General features: G+C 39.4%; 1 protein-coding gene across 1 annotated transcript in view; it reads left to right on the plus strand.

The window, feature by feature from the left end:
• SLC2A13 (solute carrier family 2 member 13) overlaps window positions 1-22,849 on the plus strand; it is a 166,658-nt gene that overhangs the window by 23,577 nt on the left and 120,232 nt on the right. The window contains exons 2-3 of the mRNA XM_075725358.1: window positions 7,817-7,976; window positions 15,533-15,741. Of these exons, the coding sequence (XP_075581473.1) occupies window positions 7,817-7,976; window positions 15,533-15,741 (369 nt within the window). The remainder of the gene's footprint in view (window positions 1-7,816; window positions 7,977-15,532; window positions 15,742-22,849) is intronic.

The following is a 22,849-nucleotide window of genomic DNA, read 5'->3' on the forward strand; positions in this document are numbered from 1 at the left end:
TTTGTATATTTTCAAGTTCTTGCTAAACTAAGGTTTCTTTTAAAAAACTGAGTAAACTAGGTTTTATTTTATTAGGTTCTTGTCTATCTTGCCTCAAGTGTTGTAGCTCACTTTTTCCCATTTCATAACCACCCAGTTTCCAGATTAAAAAGATTCTTTGGCTTACAGAATTTCAGTGTAGGAAAATAAGTACTGTGATAAATAGTCCCATCTTGATTACTCAATTTGTTGAATATTCATAGTCTCTCTACTATGATATGTGGTTTCCTTATGCTCTTCTTGTAAGATACTGCCTTGGAGATGTCAAAGGTCTTAGCGCTTTCATTATATAGGAATTGTACTCTCTGTTGACATCATGATTTTTTTATGAGCTGGGGTTTGGATCTGTATCTTTTGATCAAGGGAGAGTTTGAAACTTGAAATTACTCTTGTGTGTAATGCAATTCACAAACGCTAATGCTATCTTTCGGGGGGGTTGCATTTACAATATGGCAGTTGTGTTTTTTTGAGTGGACACCATTTGAGGTTATTTTAGATGAAGATGGATTTTGTGTTCTTGATCCTTACTGATATACACAACAGTGAAAAGCCTTCTCGTGATCAACAGAAGGAACTATTCATCCAGGCTCATTAAGATATGATTGTTCTATAAATTTGAAACAATATCCACTAGTGAGGAGCTTCATCTATTTTTCTTCAGAGTGTTCTGGGCCTTGGACTCCTTCACAGTTGGATACAACATAGTAACATAGGTTTTTGGCGCTAATTATGTTAGTCACTTTGGTTTGGGCTAGTGGCTAGATAGGGACATAAAGATCTGCAATTACTTAGTGTATTAGAGGTTCCACAGTGCAGGTTCTTTAACTGGTGAAGTATCTCTCTCTGATTTAATAAATTAGTGTTTAATTAAAATATAAGACTTTAATGAAGTCTGCTGACGTTGGACCCCCTTTCTAGAGGAGATGCACCTAAACCTGCCTGTTAACTGTGATTTATGATTTATGTTCTCACAAAGCGATGTGGTTTTAGTGCTAGTGGTTTGCCCCACTGCCCTTACGTATTTCAGAGCTCTGAAATACGTATAGTTGTGCCACTGCTGAGAAATGGACTTATACTAATCTGGCATAGGGGAGAGATTGAAATGGGAAAGTGTGCTGCCAGTCATCCTTGAAATAACTTTCAGTAACCAGTTATAAACTGCTGCTGATGCCTTTACTAGATACGTGCAGTGGGTGGAAAGCCTAGATATTAGAGGGGACTGGAGCTTTCCCCTGATGTTCATACTCAAATACAAGCTGTTTCAATGAAGATTTTAGCTTTATCTGCTAGGGAAGTGGTTAGTGTACTAGAAGAGTGTTCAAATGCACTGCTTTCTCAAGTATTTCCTATTAGCCTGTTTAATGAGATACTCTAATATCCTCTTAGGTTGACTGTCATTACTGAAAACTGGAGTGTTAACTCTAACAACAGAAAAGGACTCTATAAGACTATGAAAAGGCTTGCTTTTTGTTTACGTTGAGCCGTATAATTAAAATATGTTGTGGAGTTGTTTGTAGAATAGAGGTGGCTGGTGGTTGATGCAGCTCCTGTATGTGTGTTTGTGAAAGCTAATGGTCTTTTAAAATAAATACACTTTGCAAGTAAAATGTATTCATTTTGTCAATGATGGACATTCTTCTCTCCACAAACTACTTAAATGGATTATTTTTTAGATTGGCGGTAGAGAATATATAGTTATTGTGGAACTTGTCACTGCTTTCAAAAGTTAACCAGTGTGTTGCCCTTATTCTCTTGAATATTACTACTCAGATGTGAGCAATGTTCTAAAATTATCAGTCGGCAAGAACGCTGTTCTTGTCAGAAATAAAGTAAAAACCTTAGAGTATAATTTGTGGGAACACAACTGAAAGAAGATACTTGATGAAAGTCTCTTTGTCTGTATAATCTGATGTACTTCTGGGATCAATAGTGTTTCAAGGCACTAAATTTAGATTGCGTGTCCAATATCCAAGATGTAAGAAGTTTATCAGATTTCCTGCAAAGTCGCTAGAAGAGAACATTAGCTGGGTATTCAGCTGTAGCTTGGCAAGTTTTCCCCTGCCCCCTTTGGAATTTACTATTTAATTTAAAAAACAAAACAAAACAACCATACCTTAATTCATATTAAAGCTTTCTTGTAGCATAACAACCTCTATTAAGCTGTTTATTAATATTTAATTCCTGATTCTCTTTGCCGTAAACTTGCTGTTTCATCAGGTTCCCTCCGCAAATCCTCCACCTGTGGAATCACTTGCTAAAAGCCTCTTGGAATCCCTACAAGTAGTACAAACCACTATGGGTAGCTTCTTAATGAAGTGAACTTTAAAGTTGGTTGCATTAAAGTTTAAATTTTTAAAAATTCTTGTCACCTATCTCTTGTGTTTATGAACCTTTTGGGTAGCGATCTAAATAGCAACAACAAAAAATTGTCAGGAATCCTTCCCAATGTCTTTGCTGCTCCTGACCCTGGTTATTGGTTGACACCGGTGAAATGACTGACACTTATATCCCTACTACCTTAGATCTTTTTTATTATGCTAGGAGTAAAAGTGCATCTCATTCAATATCCTGTCTCCAGCTTTTGTTGCTCATCTGTTTTTATCATGCACCTTCCCTTGTGTCTGCTAGACACATGACTGGAGCTGTAGTGGAAGTCCTGGTCTTTACAGGATACGTTTATAGCCATCTGATTTTTGCAAAAAAAGTCTTTAAAATTATTCCATCTCCCTAGTATTTATTCCCAAATGCTTTTTATAAACAAGAACTTGGATTCCTTCTTTAGTCCTTTTGTTTTGCTACCTTAATCTCATTTATTAAAATATATTTTTAATTCTCTTAATTATCATAGAAGGTCTTCTTCATGACCTTTTTATCTCTCCTGTCAGTAGGTTTGTTGACTTCATTCCTGAACTTCTTAATGAGTTCTTTATAATGCTTAGGTGTTCATACTGAAAATACCTTTCTGGATGGTAATGTGATCCTAAGATGCCTCTTCACACCTGCTTTCTATTGATTGTCTTAAAATTGAGCTGTGCACTGTCTTGTATCTGCTTTCCAATGGTAAGTCTGCAGATTATAGTAGCAGCGCTAGTAATTAGTCTGCTAAGTGATCTTAGAAGTGAAAAAACATGTAATACGATGATTTCTGTCCATTGTGTCATCTAATGCTTCCTGTATAATAATTAGATGCATCTTGTGGCCTAAATTTAAGGAATCTTCTCTTATATTTTTTTCTGAACTGTATTCTTTAATGAAAGCAGAAGGTTAATGCCTTGGTTGCTCAAGTGGATAAAGATTGGGCTTGCCTGCTCTCTCTTCTCAGATTTCATAGCTGTGGTGCACAATGTAGAGCTTAAACTTTCTCTGACAGATTTCCAGTTAATTGTTTTCATTTTCTTTTCCTCACATCTTGTCACTTACCAGCTTTATTAGTTAGGTAGTAATATACTTGCCTGCAGCAAGAATCTTTCATTTGGTGTGAGCAGTTTAACAGTGAGAACATATTAGAATATGTCATCTGAGTGTAAATGAAAGCATTCTCATATGAAAGATGAAGAGAAGATTACATTGCAGCCATATTTATTTTGCTAGGAAAGCTGTTCTTTGTTTTCAAATTTATTTAATACCTGTCTATTAAAATAACTACATAACACATACTGGTTATGTATTTTAGAGGTTTTTATAGTTGATTAATATTTAATGCCTTGCTTCTAACTATGCCTTTTCACAAGAACTTACTCTCCTATGTCCTAGTGAGCCTTAAATTGAAATTAGAGGAGGAAAATCTAGAGAACATTGCATTCTAAGGCAATTGAAAGCAAATCTAATGTAAACCACATTATAGAATCTAAAACATTTCTGTAAAGTGGTATGATTTTTTTCCTGAATTTGATCTGTTTCAGAATAGCCTTTTTTACTCCTGATGATTTTTTGAGAAAGAACTTTGCTTTTGTGTGTGAATGGTTGCTGGATGGCAGCCAGACAAACTGGGGAGGCTTTCCTAATTGCCTCCTCCCGTTTCCTGAAACCTCCTGCTGCACTCCGTTTCAGGCTCACAGTAGCAAAGCATATGTTTTGATATCTAAATGATAACTGGAAATACATAACATAAATTTATCGTCTGAACTGAGGGTTTTGTTTGGATGTTTTGAATTTACAAGTTTTAGGAAACCCAGCAGAGGAGATAAGATCTGAGTACAAAGCCAAAAAGGCTGGTTTTGACAGCAACATTCTGAAAAGTCTCTGGGTGAGAAAGCTGACACTGAAGTCGGAGAATCACAGAATCATTTTGGTTGGAGATCCACCTATGGAGATGGTCAAGACCTAACTGAGCATGGTCCTGGGCAACCTGCGCTAGCTGACCCTGCTTGAACAGGGGTTGGACTAGATGATCTCCAGATGGCCCTGTCAATCTAAACAGTTCTGTGTGATTTTGAACTAATACTCTAACTCCTTAGGTTTTCCTAACAAATCATGTGCTGTTCATTTGCAGGTTTGATAATAAATAATTTCGGCTACCTTATTAATACCAGCTGAATAGCTGTTATTATTGGCTTGCTTGTGATGGGACTGTTGAGGTGTGCAAGCTTCCCCTTCCTCTGCTAATTCCTGTAGTCATTAACTTTGTGGCGAGAACGTAGCAGAAACAGTAAACCTCCTGCTGTCATGGTGCCTATGCCTCTTCTTCAAGATACTTTACAAACGTGTTTTAACCTTCACGCTACCTTTACGTTACAGAGCAGGCAACTGTTGCGTTAGCTGGAGCCAACAGTGGTTCTAGCAGTGGCCCAGGACTGGTGTGCGCTGAACACTGGCGATAACTGTTGGTCTTGTCAATGGTGTGGCTCTGCTTTTTGGATGCCTGAGAAGCAGATTTGGCTGGCATGTTTTAAACAAGATTTCTCTGCAAGATACTGTGTAAAATCAGCCTTTGTTAACAACTGAATGGGGGAAAAGGTAGCTTGTTTACAGAGCATATATTGGTTTTGGTTGTGCACATCTTTCTAACTGCTTTCCACTAATATCCACATAAAGATGTTGCCATCTTTACCTTTCAGATTAGCTTCATTAGATGATTATCTATTTCAGAGATGTCCTTCTTGGGAGTATATGTTTTTTTTCTAAAGCTTTTAATGGTGTCTGTGTTTGCAGGGCATGGGGGAGGATGAATGCTAGGGACTAACTTTCAGTAGCTTCCAAGAGAAGGATGTGAGGTCAGTTTTTTTTCTTTGTGTCCCTTGAAAGGTGGAAACACAACCATATTTTTCTTCCCTGTATTTTTTGCAAGATTCTGTTCTGTTTCTATACCTGTTGGCTCCTTGTTGGAGGGCTTGGTCTCTCGCTTCATTCCTGCTGCTCTGTGTTCAATCGTCTTCTCTCATTTCCATGTTACTCTTGCAAATGGCAGGGAAGGTGTTTATGCGCCAAACGATAAAATAGTCACTGGCAAGCAGACTTTGGTTTTCCTTGTTTGCCTTTTTTTTGTTTTTCTTTTTCTTTCCATCTTTGAGGTACCGTGTTAGTGATGATTGGTCTTAACAGAGTAGCGGAGAGCAAAAAATGAGTGGCCTCAAAAAACCCCTCCAGAGATATCAAGCATCTTGTCCACTGAGTCACGAATTCCCAAACCTGGTGGTTATTGGAAGCTCGTGTAGAGTGTAGCAGGGGAATTACTCGACGCTTGTTTTGCTGCTGAGCCTTTCCTAGGCCTCTGCTGCCCGTTGCTGGCAGACACCGGGGCACCGGGCTTTGGGCCTGGCCCTGCGGAGCTGGGTGTCCTTCCAGGCCGGCCCCGGCGGTGCAAGATGGCCACGCTGCAGTGGGGCAGCGAGCACGAGCGTGTGGGGTGGCGTGCCCGAGGCAGAGGGGAGGTCAGGGGAGCGGGGCGGCCTGGCCTCCCCGGAGCAGGGCTGCCGCAGCTGTAGGGCCCTTCCTCCCCACCCCAGCGTCAGCCCCTGCCTCGCGTGGGTCCTCAGCGCCTTTTGTTTCCGGAAAGCGGATGTGCTCCTGTGCTTTCCCATATAGCCTTTTCCCTTAAAGCCCTGCCTACATCGCTTTAGTTGTAATTAGTTCAAATGCTGATGTGAAAGATGCCAGAGAAATATCCTTAATGGTGGACTGCGTTTGAAAATTTGCTTCTCTATCAAGCGTACAAAGGGCTATTTGAATGTTTTTTTCCGTGGTGCATTCTGGTTGGCTTTGAAAAATGGTTGAATGAATTTTTAATGTTTTTTTGTTTGGTTTTTTTTTTTTCCCCCGACACTTTTATGTGGTTTTTTTTTTTTATTCCATGTGGGCTGCTCAGTCAACAGGAGGAGGAGGCAGTGGCACATCCTGGGAGGCTCTGCCAGGAACTGGGTTATCACGCTGAGAGGCTGCTGCGAGCATTTACCTATTGTAACAAAAGATCTTCTGATGCCATTTTATTATTGAACAATCTATATTCCTCGTTCGTGCTTTTGGAGGCTCCCAGCAGTTCTGTCAGGCTAACCTTGTTGCTAAACATGATTTTGTGCTCTTAGTTCCGTGAGTCAGCCAGGCAGCAGGGTGCTGGCCGGAGCCTCCGCCATTTTACGATGAAGCCTTTCTGCCGTGACATGAGCCAGGAACCATAGCCATGCCTCGGGAACTGCCTGCACGCCTTTAAATGGCCCCCTCTCTTGCTGGGGGTACGGCACTGGCCCGTGCTGGCGTGGGGCTGTCGGTGTGGACGCTGTGGAGCTGCCCCAGGCTGGAGGATGTGATGTCTCTGCTGCTACTCAGCTGTGCTCACTGTGCTCAAGTTGTATCTCAGCTGGCTTCAGTTGAGATGTGTTTTTGTGTGCATGCTGCCAATGTACTTCCAGTTTTAACTAAAAAAAAAAAAAAAAACCCGCTGTTGGTTGTCACTGTTGGTTCTCTTCAAAGGAAATGGGAATAGACATTTCCTTTAAATGAGAGCACGAATTTGTTTGTTGATTTGGACCACCAAAGCATGTACTGCACTCAGCTCTGCTCTTTATATACCATTGAACTCCTGTTTTTATGGTTTGTGTCTGTGCGCGCGCTCCTGTGTGTGTTCCACATGGGCACTTCTGTCTTTTGCACAAATGGCTCATTTAGAGCCATTGCATAATTTATAGGAAGTACTACCAGTGTTAAGGCAGCGTAAAAGGCTCCTGTGCTTTAGCTTCAGTACTTGCTTCCTTATAGCTGTAGAATTTTTAGCACTGCATATGGAATACTTTTAAACCAAGTCAAGAAACAATCAAGAAAGTCAAGAAACACTGTTCTATATAACAATCATGAAATTACACAATAGTAATAATAATAACAACGAGAATAATAATGCTTGGCCTTGCTTTTTCTTGGAGGTGGAAACCATGCTGAAGTTCTGTGTAAACTCAGAGCTGTGAACACTTGGCATCTTCACTGAGTCACTTTGGCTTACATATGCTTACTTGGATGATTACGTGGCATCTCTTTGTTTCAAAAGTATAAATACATTCATGCTTTTTATTTAATCTTAGTATACCTGCAGTGTGAATTGAAGTGAGTTATTCCTTGTATCATTACATCAAACCTTGAACTTTCAGTACAGCTGCTAGTAATCAGTGTGTGTACCCATTTGCTCTGGGTATTCTAGAGTTCATTAGGTGTCTTTTCCTTCTTTTCATCTTTCAGAACCTGGAAATCAAATTCTTCCAGCTTGTTCCATTTAAATGGTATAATATTTTATGATAAAAAAGGGATGTAGTATCTCTTTTGATTTTCTAACTAATTTAATTTATTCTTGTAGGTGTAGCATCTATGACTGTGCCAGTGTACATCGCAGAAGTTGCTCCACCACACTTAAGAGGCAGATTAGTCACCATTAACACTTTGTTCATCACCGGAGGGCAGTTTTTTGCAAGCGTTGTCGATGGAATCTTCAGCTACCTCGCGAAGGATGGATGGAGGTTTGTGAGTCTTCCTTGTTAAAAGCAAAATTGGCGTGGTCATGATTTGGTTGACATGTATCATAATTCTTGTTGGTAAAATAGACTTTACATATAGAGTGGTAAAACTGTGTACTGAAATGGAACTTTAACTCTTGCTAAGTTATATCCATACTGCTTTCACTTAGGCTTAATATTCACAGTATGCTTACTTTTTTTGACTTTACTAAACTTTAAAATGGATGAGCAATAAATATGCATCAACAAGCTTGAATGATTGTCATGTTTATGAAAGTAGCTTGCCTTTTGCATTTAGAATAATTACATGCTGATTTTTCAAAAGGCAAATTTCCAGTAAGTATTATGCTGTATGCACAAAATAGAGGTGTATTTTGAATATTCTGACTCTGAGCAGTAGTAATCCAATCAGAATTGAAGGATATTGTAGCATAACTTAATAGTTAAAAGTTTAGGTTATAGAATAATATGAATCTCTTTTACTCTACTTTCTGGATTTTATGTTCTTCCTGTAGACATTGCTAAGTGTTTCTGGACTGCAGCCTTATACCTACCTTCTTTATGGTGGGGTGTCATTTTAGAGAGATGAGAAGTTTCAGTGGCTCAGTATTTTACTTGCAGTACTGACTTGAAAAAATAATTAACAGAAATGTGTAGGAGGAATAACTTAGAGTATACATTCCAACTTCTGGAAACTTGTGCTTAATTATGAGTGCTTTTCTCTTGAAACACTCTTGGGGAAGGGATGCATGTTGTTGTAGGGCCTTTGATTTCTGTTGCTACAGCCTGGAATCATTGTGCTATTTGAAAATCCTAATTTGAAGGATCCTCCCCCCGCCCCAAAAACTTGCAACATAAATGTTACTGTGTTCTCTGGCTTCTAAGGGAGCTGAACAGGGATTTCTAGGCGCAGTGACTTTTAAGTTAGGAACAGCTATTTGGGACTTGGTACATAGAAGAACTTGGAAGCTGATCTTTTTATAGTATGTAAAGACATATGCATTTAAACAAAAAGTTACTGTTTTCTTCTTAATGAATCTACGGTTTGATTTGTGTATGTCTGAAGATTCAAGAAGTTTGAGGTTTTTACTTCTTGTCCATGTGATTGTTTGCTTTGCCTCTTTTGTAAAAAGATGTCACATTTTGACCTCAAGAAAAAAGTCACTTTGTGCTGATGTAGTTTAAGTTTTAGCTCTGCTTTGTGCTCTCTGAAAATGCATTGGTTACTTTAGCTCAAGTGAAAATAGCATTTTGCATTTTTATGTGAAGGTTTTGATGATCTTCTCATTATAATGCAGCTGCATTCTCTGGCAGACTATATGTCCACTTATGGAGAATGGAGAAGCAGCCTTCACTGAAAGAAAAATTTAGTTTTATAGGATTGCTAATCCCTTTCTGCAGTTAAAGAAATATGCTCAATTTTGAGAAAAGTTAATGGCATGCAATAATGCATTTCTAGGTAAAATACAAACTGAAGTATTTGATCCGTTATGCCAATTATTCAGTAGTTGCTTTATTATTTTAAATTAACTTTTAGCCTACATAATTTGCTAATGTAATGGCTCCCTATGCATGGGACTGGGTGGGAGGAATGGACAAGTAAAGATATGTGTTTAGAAATGGAGCTCTGAATCACTGTTACTGTTAGAGGTGTTGTGCACTTTCTCTTCAGGCAGATTTTTTTGAGTTCTGTTTACCTCAGTGGTTAGGGATTCAGCTTGGGGAAGCTTTTGTGGATGTAAATCTGGGTTTTTTCTTTTGTTTTGGTTTGTTTTCTTTCCCATTAGTGGGCTGCCACATAGGAGGTCAGGTTGTGTTTGTAATGTGAGTTTCAGTAAATACTAGCATATTGGAAGAAAAATGCAAGCTAACAAAGTATCTGACAAGTGTTGATCTTATTGGAGCTCTGTTTTTTGTGTAATTGTTCAGATAAACTAAGATATTCCCTAGCTTGAATTCTTGCAGCTCAAAAGCAGACATCTAGGCTTCTTTGGAAAAGATCAGTCAAAGAGCTAGCATTGTCATATAGGATGTATCAGTTTTCAACCCAAGCAGTGACATAGGATTGACAAGTACAGTTGTATGTAAATGATTATTTAAGTGAAAAATATAATTCCAGTTCGTTACACATGCACAAGTTACCATCTTTTGATATGTTAATTTGTAAATATATTTAGCTAAAGTGGAAGATTAGGTGGAAGGCAATAATCATTGTCAAATGTAGATTTCATCTTTTTGTAAAACACTGATGTTTCGATATGCCACTATACCTTAAATAGGAATGAGGCCCCCACCCACTGAAATGCTGCACAACTGTTCTGAGAATTTCTACGTTGGTGTAACTTAGTCTTCTGTTTGGAACAAAAATTAAACTGCTCTGGTATAATTCAGGCCTTTTATTCTATCTGAACTGAAAAAATTAAAAGTAAAATCTAGAACCTGTGGATTGAGTAAGACTAGGAGGTTGGGTGTTTGATCAGAGCTGTGCGAGATGCTGACTTTTGAAAATCTCCAACTATGGGCATTTTCACTTCTCAAGACAACTTGTTCAGATGTTTACTCACTGTTACTGTGAAGAATTGTTTTCCCTCATCTTTGATTTGAATTTTCCTTGTTGCAATTTGTGACTATTGACTCTTGTCCTTTCACAGTGTACATCTGAGAAGAGGCTTTCTCAGTCTTCTCTAGGTGTTCTTTTTCAGTTGTGAAAGACGCAATTAGATCTCCTCTTGATCATCTCTTTTCTGGGCAGCACAAACCCAGTTCTCTCAGCCTCTTCTTTTATGTCATGCACCCCAGTTACATGACCATCTTAGTGATCCATAGCTATTCCTGGTTTGTAGTGCTCTCATGTTGGTGGTCTCAGTCTTCCAGATTCAGCATAGCGTGTTGAATAGTGAGGAGTAATTGTTTCTTGCAGCCTGCTGGCTCATGCTGGCTAATTTTTGCTAATGCAGTAATGCTATGTTCTATGTACAGGCCAAGTACTGTTCTGCCAGATTGAGTGGAGTGAGGTGAAGTGAAACTGTTGACGATGCATTGGGCAGAAACTGAGGCTATGCTAGTGGTGAGGTATCCAAGGATTCTCAGCTGTGATGCTGGAGCTGTTAATTGGGGATTGGGTACTTGTCTGTCCTCCGATAGTTTACTGCAACCTAAGACTGAGCAGGGAAGAGTACAGATGGTTTGTCACCTGGAAAGAGTGGCCAGCAAACACATGGGGAGAAATCACAGATGTTTACTCCTGAGTCATCACATATAAGAAGGAAAATTATGGAAGTTATTGTAGCTCTTAGTGATTGGAATGGCTAAGTATTGGAGTGCTACAAAAAACAATAAGGAACTTTACTTTTTCTCAGCTCTGCTTGTTCTTGAAAATGCGGGATATTAAATTAAAAATAAAGCAAAGAAAACAAATATTTAACCTGACTCTTATGTCAGGTTAGCTTTATAAACCCTGCTAATGCCATCTTAATGGTATTGCAGCAGTACGTCTGAGAAGGAGAAATGTTACAGCAGACTTATTAAATTCCATGCTGGATTTTTTCAGGTCTGCTAGACATCTGGCTTCAAATGCAAAGTCTTGTACTCTGTATAGGCAAGAACTATATTAGATTTCTGAAAGCTGGCTCGCTGCATGAAATGTCTAAAATTGCCTGCTTTTACTCTAAACTGGTTATATCAAAGTTGCTTGATCTGGAAACTGCAACAACTCTTGAACTTGGAATGGACGTATGCTCTTAACTGAACCTTTTCCTTCTTGCTTGCTCTTGTACTCAACTTTGACCAGAAACATGTTGATTGGAAACTGACTTCAGTGAGCAAACACTTTCTGTACATTTCTTTTTTATCTTGCCTGTGATAAACCAATAGAGTCCCAACTGGTAGCCTTAACAGGCTGGATCGAGCTTTCAGGAGTGTCAATTGATTTTGCCTCCAAAGATGATTGCAGGTACCCAGTTGCTTAGTTCTGCAGGCTCTGCTGCATTTAAGGGACTGAAGGGCTTTGGAGGAGCAGAAATTAGGTAATATGAGCATAAAGGACTAAATCTGTTTTATTTAGATGCATTAAAAGATCCTTTTGCTTGCAATTTGACAGAATACAGCAATTGTGTTTTTAATCTCTGTGGTTTTGTTCTACTCTGCATTTGAAATAGAAAAGGCTTTCTAAATACCACTCCAATGCAGATATTGAATATACAGTTTGGTGAGCTTCAATGGTGTATGTGTAAAGGTGATTCTATATACAGCTACCAAAATGTTTATGGAGAGGGAAGAGCATAGGAAGAAATGAGGACATTAATGAATGAGAACATTAGTGAATGAGTAGAGGTGTTGTTAGATAGGGCTGAAGACTGCTCAGCTAACAATCGTTCCACAAGCTTTGTGTTTTGAATTTATTTTCTTCCATCTGCTTTTCATTTTTTTTAACTAATGGTGAGCTATGCCATTCTTAAAATGTTAGAAAATAAGGGACTTGCTCACAAATTTCTTTCTTGACCAAGATTTACTTGTATGATCTTTGGAAGTTTTTGCTGGTTTTAGGAAGAATGCAAGGGCTTAGCTTGGGGATGGGAAGACTGGCCTGCATGCACATTATCCCAGGATGGCCATCCTCTTTGCATTACCTTTTAGGTGTTCTTTTCTCCATTCTCCAGTTTTCTGCCCTGTGGTATTGCTCATGTTTTTCTTTGTTAAATCTACAAATGCCTCTAAAAATTTCTTTTTCCATTTTCTTTTTCATCTAAAATGCATTTGGACTTGACAAATACATTTGGTTCATTGCCCTGAAACAAGGTTTCTGTTAAGGGTTGTGATCTCTTTCCTAATCTGTTAGCAATCTCATTTCATATCATGCTTTATAAAAACATCCAGGTGAGAGACTGCCGAATCATCTGTGTGAAAGCATGCATCCTGGGGTATGAAGAGTGAAGCTGGAGATTAGCAAATCTCCTTAATCTTCTGACTGATGTCAAGGTGTGGACCTGTTTATGAGTACAGACTACCTTAGTATTCAGTCTGAGGGCTAGATTCTGGAGGTGGTTTGCTGATTATAACCACTAATGTGAAACCCATGATAGCTGCAAAAATGTACTGGTGACACCAGCATGGTTTAAAGTCTTTAATGGAACTGAAAAAAAATCTCAGTGAAGTGCAAATGGCAAAAGGTCAGATTTAAAAAGCAGAACAAAGTTGTACATTGTTCTGCAATTCTTGTTATCCTTCGTAGTATTTTATTGAAAGAATATAAAAATGTGAAGTGTATAGACCAGAACCACCCGTGAAAGTTGGTGGTATGCTTGTCTTCCGCAGTCTTTCCCCCCAGCTTTAGCTGGAGTGAATCACAGTATCTGTGGGTGTTGTCACAGGTGTCAGTGCTGATCCCTGGAAGCATAACTTTCCAGCCAGTGGTAATTGTCCACTGAGTAGAGAACTAGCCTTAATGCTGTATATAGTAATGCCCCTGGGCATCTAAAATGCGGTTTTGATTTAAAACCTAACATTGCAGCTGGCTGAAGATTTAAGAGCAGACTCTGTAAAAGATCTGGTGTAAATTGCCATGCTGGTGAAATGAACATTTTCAGTGTTTCTACTTATAGTCAGAAATTTTCAAAACTAAAACAGGCATCTCCTTACACAGGAGGCTATTCCTTGGTCATGTGTGTCTCTGTATACATATGACTGACCAAATTAAGCATTTTTCATTGGCAGGTTTTGATTAAGGGGGGTGGTTTGTGGTTTTTATTTTTTTAAATATATCTGTAAAACAAGTAGCAGGATTTTGGTCTCATTTTTGCCATCAGCAGTACCCATTTGTTTTCATAGAATCATAGAATCATCTAGGTTGGAAAAGACCTTTAAGATCATCCAGTCCAACCATTAACCTACACTACCAAGCCCACTCTAGACTAATCAAGGGTAGACCAGACTAAACCATATCCCGAAGTGCCACATCTACCCGTTTTTTAAACGCCTCCAGGGATGGTGACTCCACCACCTCTCTGGGCAGCCTGTTCCAATGCCTGACCACCCTTTCCGTAAAGAAATTTTTCCTAATTTCCAGTCTAAACCTCCCCTGGCGCAGCTTAAGCCCATTTCCTCTTGTCTTATCGCTAGCTACTTGGGAGAAGAGACCAACACCCACCTCACTACAACCTCCTTTCAGGGAGTTGTAGAGAGCGATAAGGTCTCCCCTCAGCCTCCTCTTCTCCAGGCTAAACAACCCCAGTTCCCTCAGCCGCTCCTCATAAGACTTGTTCTCCAGACCCTTCACCAGCTTCGTTGCCCGCCTCTGAACACACTCCAGCACCTCAATGTCTTTCTTGTAGTGAGGGGCCCAAAACTGGACACAGTATTCCAGGTGCGGCCTCACCAGCGCCGAGTACAGGGGGACAATCACCTCCCTGCTCCTGCTGGCCACACTATTCCTGATACAAGCCAGGATGCTGTTGGCCTTCTTGGCCACCTGGGCACACTGCTGGCTCATGTTCAGCCGGCTATCTACTAACACCCCCAGGTCCTTTTCGGCCAGGCAGCTTTCCAGCCACTCCTCCCCAAGCCTGTAGTGTTGCATGGGGTTGTTGTGACCGAAGTGCAGGACCCGGCACTTGGCCTTGTTGAACCTCATACAGTTGGCCACGGCCCATCGATCCAGTCTGTCCAGGTCCCTCTGCAGGGCCATCCTACCCTCGAGCAGATCGACACTCCCACCCAATTTGGTGTCGTCTGCAAACTTACTGAGGGTGCACTCGATCCCCTCATCCAGATCATTGATAAAGATATTGAACAAGACTGGCCCTAAAACAGAGCCCTGGGGAACACCGGTCGTGACCGGCCGCCAACTGGACTTAACACCATTTATCACTACTCTCTGGGCTCGGCCACCCAACCAGTTCTTTACCCAGCGAAGAGTATGCCTGTCTAAGCCGTGAGCTGCCAGCTTCCCGAGGAGGATATTATGTGAGACGGTGTCAAAAGCTTTGCTAAAGTCGAGGTAGATGACATCCACAGCCTTTCCATCATCTACCAGGCGGGTCACCAGGTCATAGAAGGAGATCAGGTTGGTCAAGCAGGACCTGCCTTTTGTGAACCCATGCTGGCTGGGCCTGATCCCCTGGTTGACCTGTACTTGCCTGTGGAGTTCGCTCAAGATGAACCTCTCCATAATCATAATTTTCTGTGCCTTTGCTTTCTCTTTCTGTTCATTCTTTTCTTGTATCTTCACTGAAGGGATTATCAGTTTCCAAAGTACTGGAATGTTTCAGGGTTTTTATTTAATCTGACTTAGTGTGCTTGGGACCAGTGGCTGTAGGGTCAGTGGTGGCAGAATAGTCAAAGTGTCCTTGAGATTTCCTGGAATTGAAAGTGAGGGTCCTGTTTTCTAAAATACTTGCAGAATATGATTCTTGCCTGCTTAACTTCTGGTGATAAAGAATACGAGGGCAGGAGGGTTTGAGTTGTAAATTACAGCTTGAGTAGCTGTAGCTGAATCTTCTCATAGCATGTTTTTGTAGGCAAATATTAGATATTTATTTATTTATTTATTTGCTTATTTCCAGGTACATGCTGGGCCTGTCAGCTGTTCCAGCAGTTATACAGTTTCTTGGATTCCTGTTTCTTCCTGAAAGTCCCCGCTGGCTCATTCAGAAAGGCCAGACTCAGAGAGCACGGAGAATTCTGTCTCAAATGCGTGGCAACCAGGCAATCGATGAGGAGTATGACAGTATCAAAAACAACATTGAAGAAGAAGAAAATGAAGTTGGAGCAGGTATGCTGAATGCTTGTTGGCCTCTCTGCCTATCGATGAGGAGATAAAAATCAGAAGAAATGTTGAAGTCGTAGCCTGTGGGAACTTGATGTTTTGCTTTTTCTTGTCTGTTTTGCTATTTGAAATATTTCATATACTGGTAGCTTCTAAAATGAACAGATGTTTCTATGATCCTGCAGTTCTAAATTAGGTTCCAATTTCATAAGTCAGGAAAAAGTAAAGTTGTGTAAGGTTCTAAGTTTATACCACCTACACTTATGTGAGAATTGCACTCAAAAAATTACTCAGTTTAAGAATGCACATCTTGAAGAGCGGAAATAAATAAAGTTTGGTTTCTTTCATCAGTGGAAAAGGCCAGACAGGCACTAGGGAGGTCAGAACGCATTTTGCTTGCCTGAATTATCCAGAGGCCGTATCCTGGCTGACCATATTCTAGACAAGCAGCCTTTGGAAAGATTTACAAAACTAGGCATGTAATATAGAGATTCTTTTTTCAGTAAAGGCAGCTTCTGAAAGTCCTTTGGGTCTGCACCCAAGAGAATAAGGCATCTAAATCAAATCCTTTTTTTACTCTTTTGTATCCTTATGCCATAATTGCTCAAAACTTTACGTATGTACTTACGTGTGTACTTATACAGCAAGATTACCATTCCATTGACTTTCTGTCCACTACATATTTTTCCTTTGCTTTGTGCTGAAAGTGTTAATGTGGGAATCTTAAGTAAGGCCCATCTTAATTCTTGCTTCCTTAAAGCTTCCTTAAATATTGATAGGAAAATACTGTAACTTCTTAGAGCTGATGGAAAGAAAAATGCAAGTTATTGTATGTCTGTGTAAATTGAGATTCAACATCTTCTAATACCTAATCTCATTGCCTCATCAGGTTTGGCTTAGAGCCTTACAATAAATAATTAAGTATCTGGAAAAAGTTATTTGCTACATACTAGTGAAGGGATTTTCAAAATGTTCATCACTGGTGTCAAGTAAGGCTGGATTTTTTTTCTTCTATTATGTTTTTGAGGCTTTGGATACTTTTTTCCAGTTCTTCAGTTTGGGCAGGGGGAAATTAAATTCATTGAAGCTGATTTGATAAAAAGCTGAAGTGGATATTCATAGAACAGCTGGGGTTTAAGAGTCCTGTGCCAAGGTTCTTGATCCTAATTAGGGATTGGGATGTTCGATTCCGTGGAGAGCCACTTAACGTCTAGTATTAAAGTTTATATGCTTTGTAGAAATAAAAGGAGCAGGCATTTGACCCATCCAGTCGTTTATTTTTAGTCACTGGGGCTATAGGGTATGATCTTGTTTCTCTCTCTTAAATCTTTCCTCATGCTGCTGTTTCACTATTTGTAAACTAAATGTGGTGTTGTAAGACTGCAGTAGGACTGACTCCAGCTCAGTTGTTAAATCAGTCCTCTATGCATTTGTAACTTGGAGTGGCACACTAATTATGAGGTTGTTGGTTTTCTGGGATGTGTAGGTCTCTTGATTATTTCATTTTGCTATGTGTATTTTGGGGTTTTGTTTGTTTGTTTGTTTGATATATTCCTGTAGTAGTACTTGTATTAATTTCTCCTGTGGCAGACAATGTTTTAAACCACTAGTTAATAGCAATGACAAATGATGGCAGTAATTCCTATCAGATATTGTGGACATTGTTCCAGTTTTACAAAAGGCTTTAATGACCCTAAACTGATAGTGCGTGTATGTGGCATTCAAGGAAAGATAACTTTGCAGATGGAAAATCACCCAGCTTACTTTTAAGTAATAGTGTCTTTTCCTTTCTTGAAAAAGAACAGATGTTCTTTTTCATTAATTCATATACAGGCATCTTTGCCAGTTTCTTAGGGCATCATTTTCTAAGTGAAAATAAGCCTGTGTTTGACTCCTTCTCTGCAAGGGAGTAACAAAATGTAACCGTAACATATTCTCCAGTCCCACACTAAAAACTGCAATGCCTTTTGTAACTGTTTCACCACCTATTCTTGTCACAGAAATAATGAATCACAGGGGAACTTTATCTGTGTTAAGCTACTTTCTTAAAGGTTTGGTTTTAATGTCTGTCATAAACCCAGAGGAGTTCATTGCATTTTCCACATGGTCATCAAGCAGCTTCTGTCTTGAAAATAAAAAAAGTGCCTTAAGCAACAAACTTCTGTTTCAGAAGTCTTTTGTACCAATGTGGGATACCTGTTAAGCGATTGATTCACATATCTTTATCCTTTCCAATACAGTCAGCCAAATCACTGCTGCTGATACTGCTTAGCAGCTTATATTTTGGCATTTTCAGATTGGTATCGGGAAAAGGATGTATCTTTTTGACAAACACTTTCCCCATGACTGGTTATGCAAATGACATTTTTTTTCTGGCAGTCATGAATACTACTTTCACATGCTCTATTCTGTGCTTCCACTGTGACTTGGTGTTGTAACCTTGCATTTTGAGAAGGACAGGGGAGGGCATTGCATTGCATTCTGCAGTAACATTACAAGACAAGTTGAATCTTGGTCAAGTCCAGCTAATCATCATCTTTTAATGTCATCCCCCTCTCAGATGGTGGGGCTGTAGTGCAAAAGGGAGCTGGTGGTAGGAGAATCAAGGGTAGAAGGACTAATGTTAGAGAGAAGAGAGCTCCCCAAGAGTTGTGGAGGCAGTAGTTTATAGGTGTGAAGTGGCCTTCCCCTTCAAAAACGCTGTGGATCTTGCAGATTCCCCAGTGCTTGACTCAGGCTCTGAAGCCTTAGAGGAGAAAAAAGGGGGGAGAATGGTCAGAAGGAGTTTGCAACCGAGGGAAAGATCAAAGACACTGCTAGGAGAGAGTTCTGGAGTGACTCTTCCTAGCAAAACGTCTGACTCGCGTTGCTGCTGAATTGTAGTTTTTAGTACAGTTAAGGCAGAGGCTCTGCAGTTAAAAACAGGCAATCAGATCATAGCAATTCAGGTAAGCACTGGCACAGTGGCTTAATGCACAGGTATAGATGAAGTAACTTGTGTTCCGAAGTGAGTTAGAGAGTGGGATTTGTAATACTAATTCTAGAGCAAGCACTTTGGAGTGAATTTGACAGTGGCAGTTTTGTGCACAACAATAAAGATATCTAGCACACCTTTTGTACGAGTCTTACAGGCTGCCAGTGTAGTGGTCATTTCAGATTGGAAAGAAATCATTATAGCATCCAACAGAGACATTTTAAATAGATCATTATTTCCTGTATGTTTGACAATGCTCCAATGTTCAGAGCAAATCATAGAAGAGTATCAGTTTCTACTGTCTTTCTGCATGAAGGCATCTGCAAACTGCATGGCTTTTCTTCATGCCCCTCTTGTAGCAATACTGAGCTGTGATGTGCCAGGAATTGTGTGGTATTTCATGTGAAATCAGTAGTGATGAATATATAACTAACTTAACATCTTGACAAAATTGACATCATTTGCATTAAGGCTAGACACTTATTTTTGTGTAGATGAAGAATATGTAACCATGGATCATAATTACCCTAGAAGAGCAGTGTAATCTCCCCCAGCCCTATTTATCCCACATTTCTCTAACCTGTGAATTAGGGTTGAGACTCTTGACCTTATCTGCTATGCCTGTAGACCTTTACATTTTATTATCTGTTCTTATGCATGTATATGTGTCAACTTCTAATCATGAAGATGTCTTTTTTGCACACGTTATGCTTATTAATTCTGGCCATGTAAAACTGCTGGGGCTCAGTGGTGCATGGAACTATGCTGCTTCTGTGAAATTCACTGAGTGATTTAGAAGGTTGATCATTACACTGTAATATTGTTTGACCTACCATTCTGTGTCTGTACCAGAATGTTACGTAATGGGCACTGCTTCTAGATCAGCCATTTTCTTGCGTTTTCATTATTTTAATACAGTTTTTGTAATAGCCTAGCTTCTTTTTGTGAGACCAAGAAAAACATATCCATACCACTCTTTCACTCCTGTAGGCTTAACTCACTTTACTACTTTGCTGAATTTCCTATGGGATCAGTGAATCAGTCTCCTTTTTTAGGTTTTGTATTTCCCTGTTGGAGATAAATGTTGTCTGATATAAAGGTAAAATCACCTCCTTACCATTAGGTTTCAGCTCATAACTTTACCCAATAAACTGTCAGTTAAAATAGAATATTATCAGGCAGGAGATCTGGACCCTCAGTCTTTCCTGGTTCCAGTATATTTTTATTTCTTGCAACTTTTCTTCTTAAGTAGTATTTTAACTTCTTAGTGTTCCTGGCTATGGCTTTGGCTGGAACTATTTGACATGCATCTTTCTAGGGAGATACCAGAAGCTTGCAATGTTTTAATTCTTAATCATAATTCTCCCATTACTTCTGGGAGTCCTTTTTATCCTAGGCCATTGCCCGACATGCCTGGTGTTGAAAAAGACATAGACAAGCTTATTATTATTGGACATCAGCTGGAATCTTATTTAATGAAACTTGGTAATACTGTGATACTCTGGTAGGGCTGTGCAGAACTCCGAATCATTCCACTTCCAGGCACTCAAATCCTTATTTGAAACGAATTCCTCTTTTATGATATTAAATGGCTGTTACCTGTAACCATGAAATTAAATGGACATCTTTGGGGCAAAAGGAAACAAAGGAGTTGGGCTAAGGATTCATTGAAGACGACCCCAAATCCAATCGGGTTGGTAATCATGTCAGCCTGAAATTCTTGCTTGTGGCAATACCAAATGCCAGGGTCAGTTCCAGGTGGGTTTTGCCTTTGCATTTGGTGGGAAGTGTGGCCAATGCAAGAGGTACTTGAAAGGGATGTCTTCGTTTGAGTCTTGCATTTTAACCGTTCGACATGTAGAATTTTTTCTTTGGCTGTTCCTTAAGAACAAACATTCTTCCTGTGTATGTCTCCGTTGGAATTTGTTTTGAGTTGAACCCATAAAAAAAGCACTCCTGGATAATTTAAAATTCATGCAGTGTAGGCAAATAAAACATGGAGACATTTGATCTTGGGAAAGTATACTAACTCAATTCAGTGTACAATCAGATAAAAAGAAAAAGCCTTCTACAAAACTTGGCAAGGAATATTGAAAGTATGAATTACTGTATTAAGCAATTGATAGAGAGATAAGAAGATTTTTGCTTTTCCTTTTATCCTTAAAGTCTTTTAAAAGGCTGACTTATTCTCGCAAACATGACCTTTGAGAAATATAGTGTATAAAGAACAATTATTGGCTTTCTGCCTTGTACAGAAATGACTGCTATATTTTAAAAATAATAGTTTGTTTCTGGTGTCTTAGGGCTCTGCTTGTATGTTCAGTTTGCGTGCCTAACCGTGAGTTTGGGAATGTGTGTATACTTTAGGAATCCTGGTTAGTGTGTTTACCTGGCAGGGTGTTTTGAGTCAGCCTTGCTTCAGTGGCTTATGACCAAAACCAATCCCTTAATCTTTCACCTTGGTTTTCAATGTCCTGACATAAATTCAGCATTTATCTGGAAATGGTGGTTAACTGCCTGTCTGAAGATCAGATTCTTTCGGGTAGACTGCTTCAGATGTATGTGTTGGAACAAACTCTTCTTTGCCTGAAGTCCAGACAGATTTCGTGTATGGTGGTCCTAAAGGGCAGGAAAAAGCAAAACTCTCTAAAACTTCATGTGTATAGGGAAGCACTATGAGGTAGGAGGGTTTGGTTTGGTTTTGTTTCTTTTCCCCACTTCAGGTTCACTATGAAGTTTCTGGAAGTAAAATTAGCTTTCCATTGACAGCACTATTAGCTTTATATTAGTTTACAGCTTCTGAAGCCTACAGAAAACTCAAGCTACGAGTCTGGAACATAAAAGAAAATTAAAAAGACTTCATCTCTTATCAGTTCAAAAATAAATTTGGGCATAATGATTTTGTTTTAAGCCAAATGACATTATTCACAGATTGAAGCTGAATTTGCTGACATTCAGCTAGTATTAATTGCTGCTCTTCATCTGAGGTCGTTTGTCGGACTACATGGCTGGAAACAGTATTGGATTCCACTCCAGTACTAGTGCATCGCTGAACATTCAGCTGCTCCCTATGCTTTGTTCAGGAAAAGGTATCTGTTTGGTAAAAACACATGTTTCAGAGTGGAAAAAAAATGTTGGAAGAATAGGACTAGTGATTAACATCCTTTCATGAGAGAATGTGGCTCTTCTAAAGCAAAAACTGACTGAAGGAGAGGCTGTGAATAAGGACAGCATGTTTTCTTTCAGTCGTGTCCAGGGGAATAGGAATTTGTAACTTGTGCTTAAAAAACAAATAAATCACTCCACCCCCCACCCCTGCAAATTCATCTAGAATAGTTTATTTTCCTTTCTAAATACAAGCAGCCAAAATTAGCCATTTTTGGCTGGTTGTTCAGGTGTTATTCTGTCTGTTTCATGTTGTTATCTTTCAGGGCTAGCTACAGTACTTCGAATTTATAGAAAAGTATCTTTTTCCTTTAACACAAAAAATACTTTTTTTTTTTTTTTTTTTTTTTTTTTTTATTTAAACAAGCTAGTGCAGCTAACTTGGATTAGAACAGTTTCTAGAAGCTATCGGCTTCTGGCCCCAATGTCCATGCCTTCTAGGAGCTCAGTTCAGTTCTGGAAAGTGATAAGGTAGACACATTTCTTGGGTTTTCTAGAAGTAGTGCTTAGCTGTATAACTTGGCCTGTTATTAAAAGTCTGCTGTATAATAGCATAAACTTTAAACAGCATTTGTAACTGTATACGTTTACAATAGTTCCTTCCCAGTTAGTCCGGGGGAAAACCACAAAAATAGTGTGGCATGTGGTGAGATTTTAGGAAAGCTGGACTAAAGATTCCTGGCAGAAGTTAACTTTAAGGACTTGGGGGGAATATTCTTGGTCAACAAAAAGAATAATGGATGTGCATAATGAGTAATAGTAAAGGACTGAGGCAAGCAGAAAAGACTAGAAATAGGAGAAAGGGAGGGGGAAAAAAAAAAGACCAAAAAAAGAGAAGACCTGAAGGAGGCGGTTCTTGCATTGTTGGGAGGCAAACCTATTCTGAACAGTAACGATAGGGCAGAGTAAATCTGCTTAAAAGAAAGCTACAGCATTTAGCTGGTGGCTTGCAGCCTCTGGCAGTGGGCCAGCCTG

Source organism: Pelecanus crispus, chromosome 1 (genome assembly GCF_030463565.1).
Source record: "Pelecanus crispus isolate bPelCri1 chromosome 1, bPelCri1.pri, whole genome shotgun sequence".
In the NCBI taxonomy this organism is placed as follows: domain Eukaryota; kingdom Metazoa; phylum Chordata; class Aves; order Pelecaniformes; family Pelecanidae; genus Pelecanus; species Pelecanus crispus.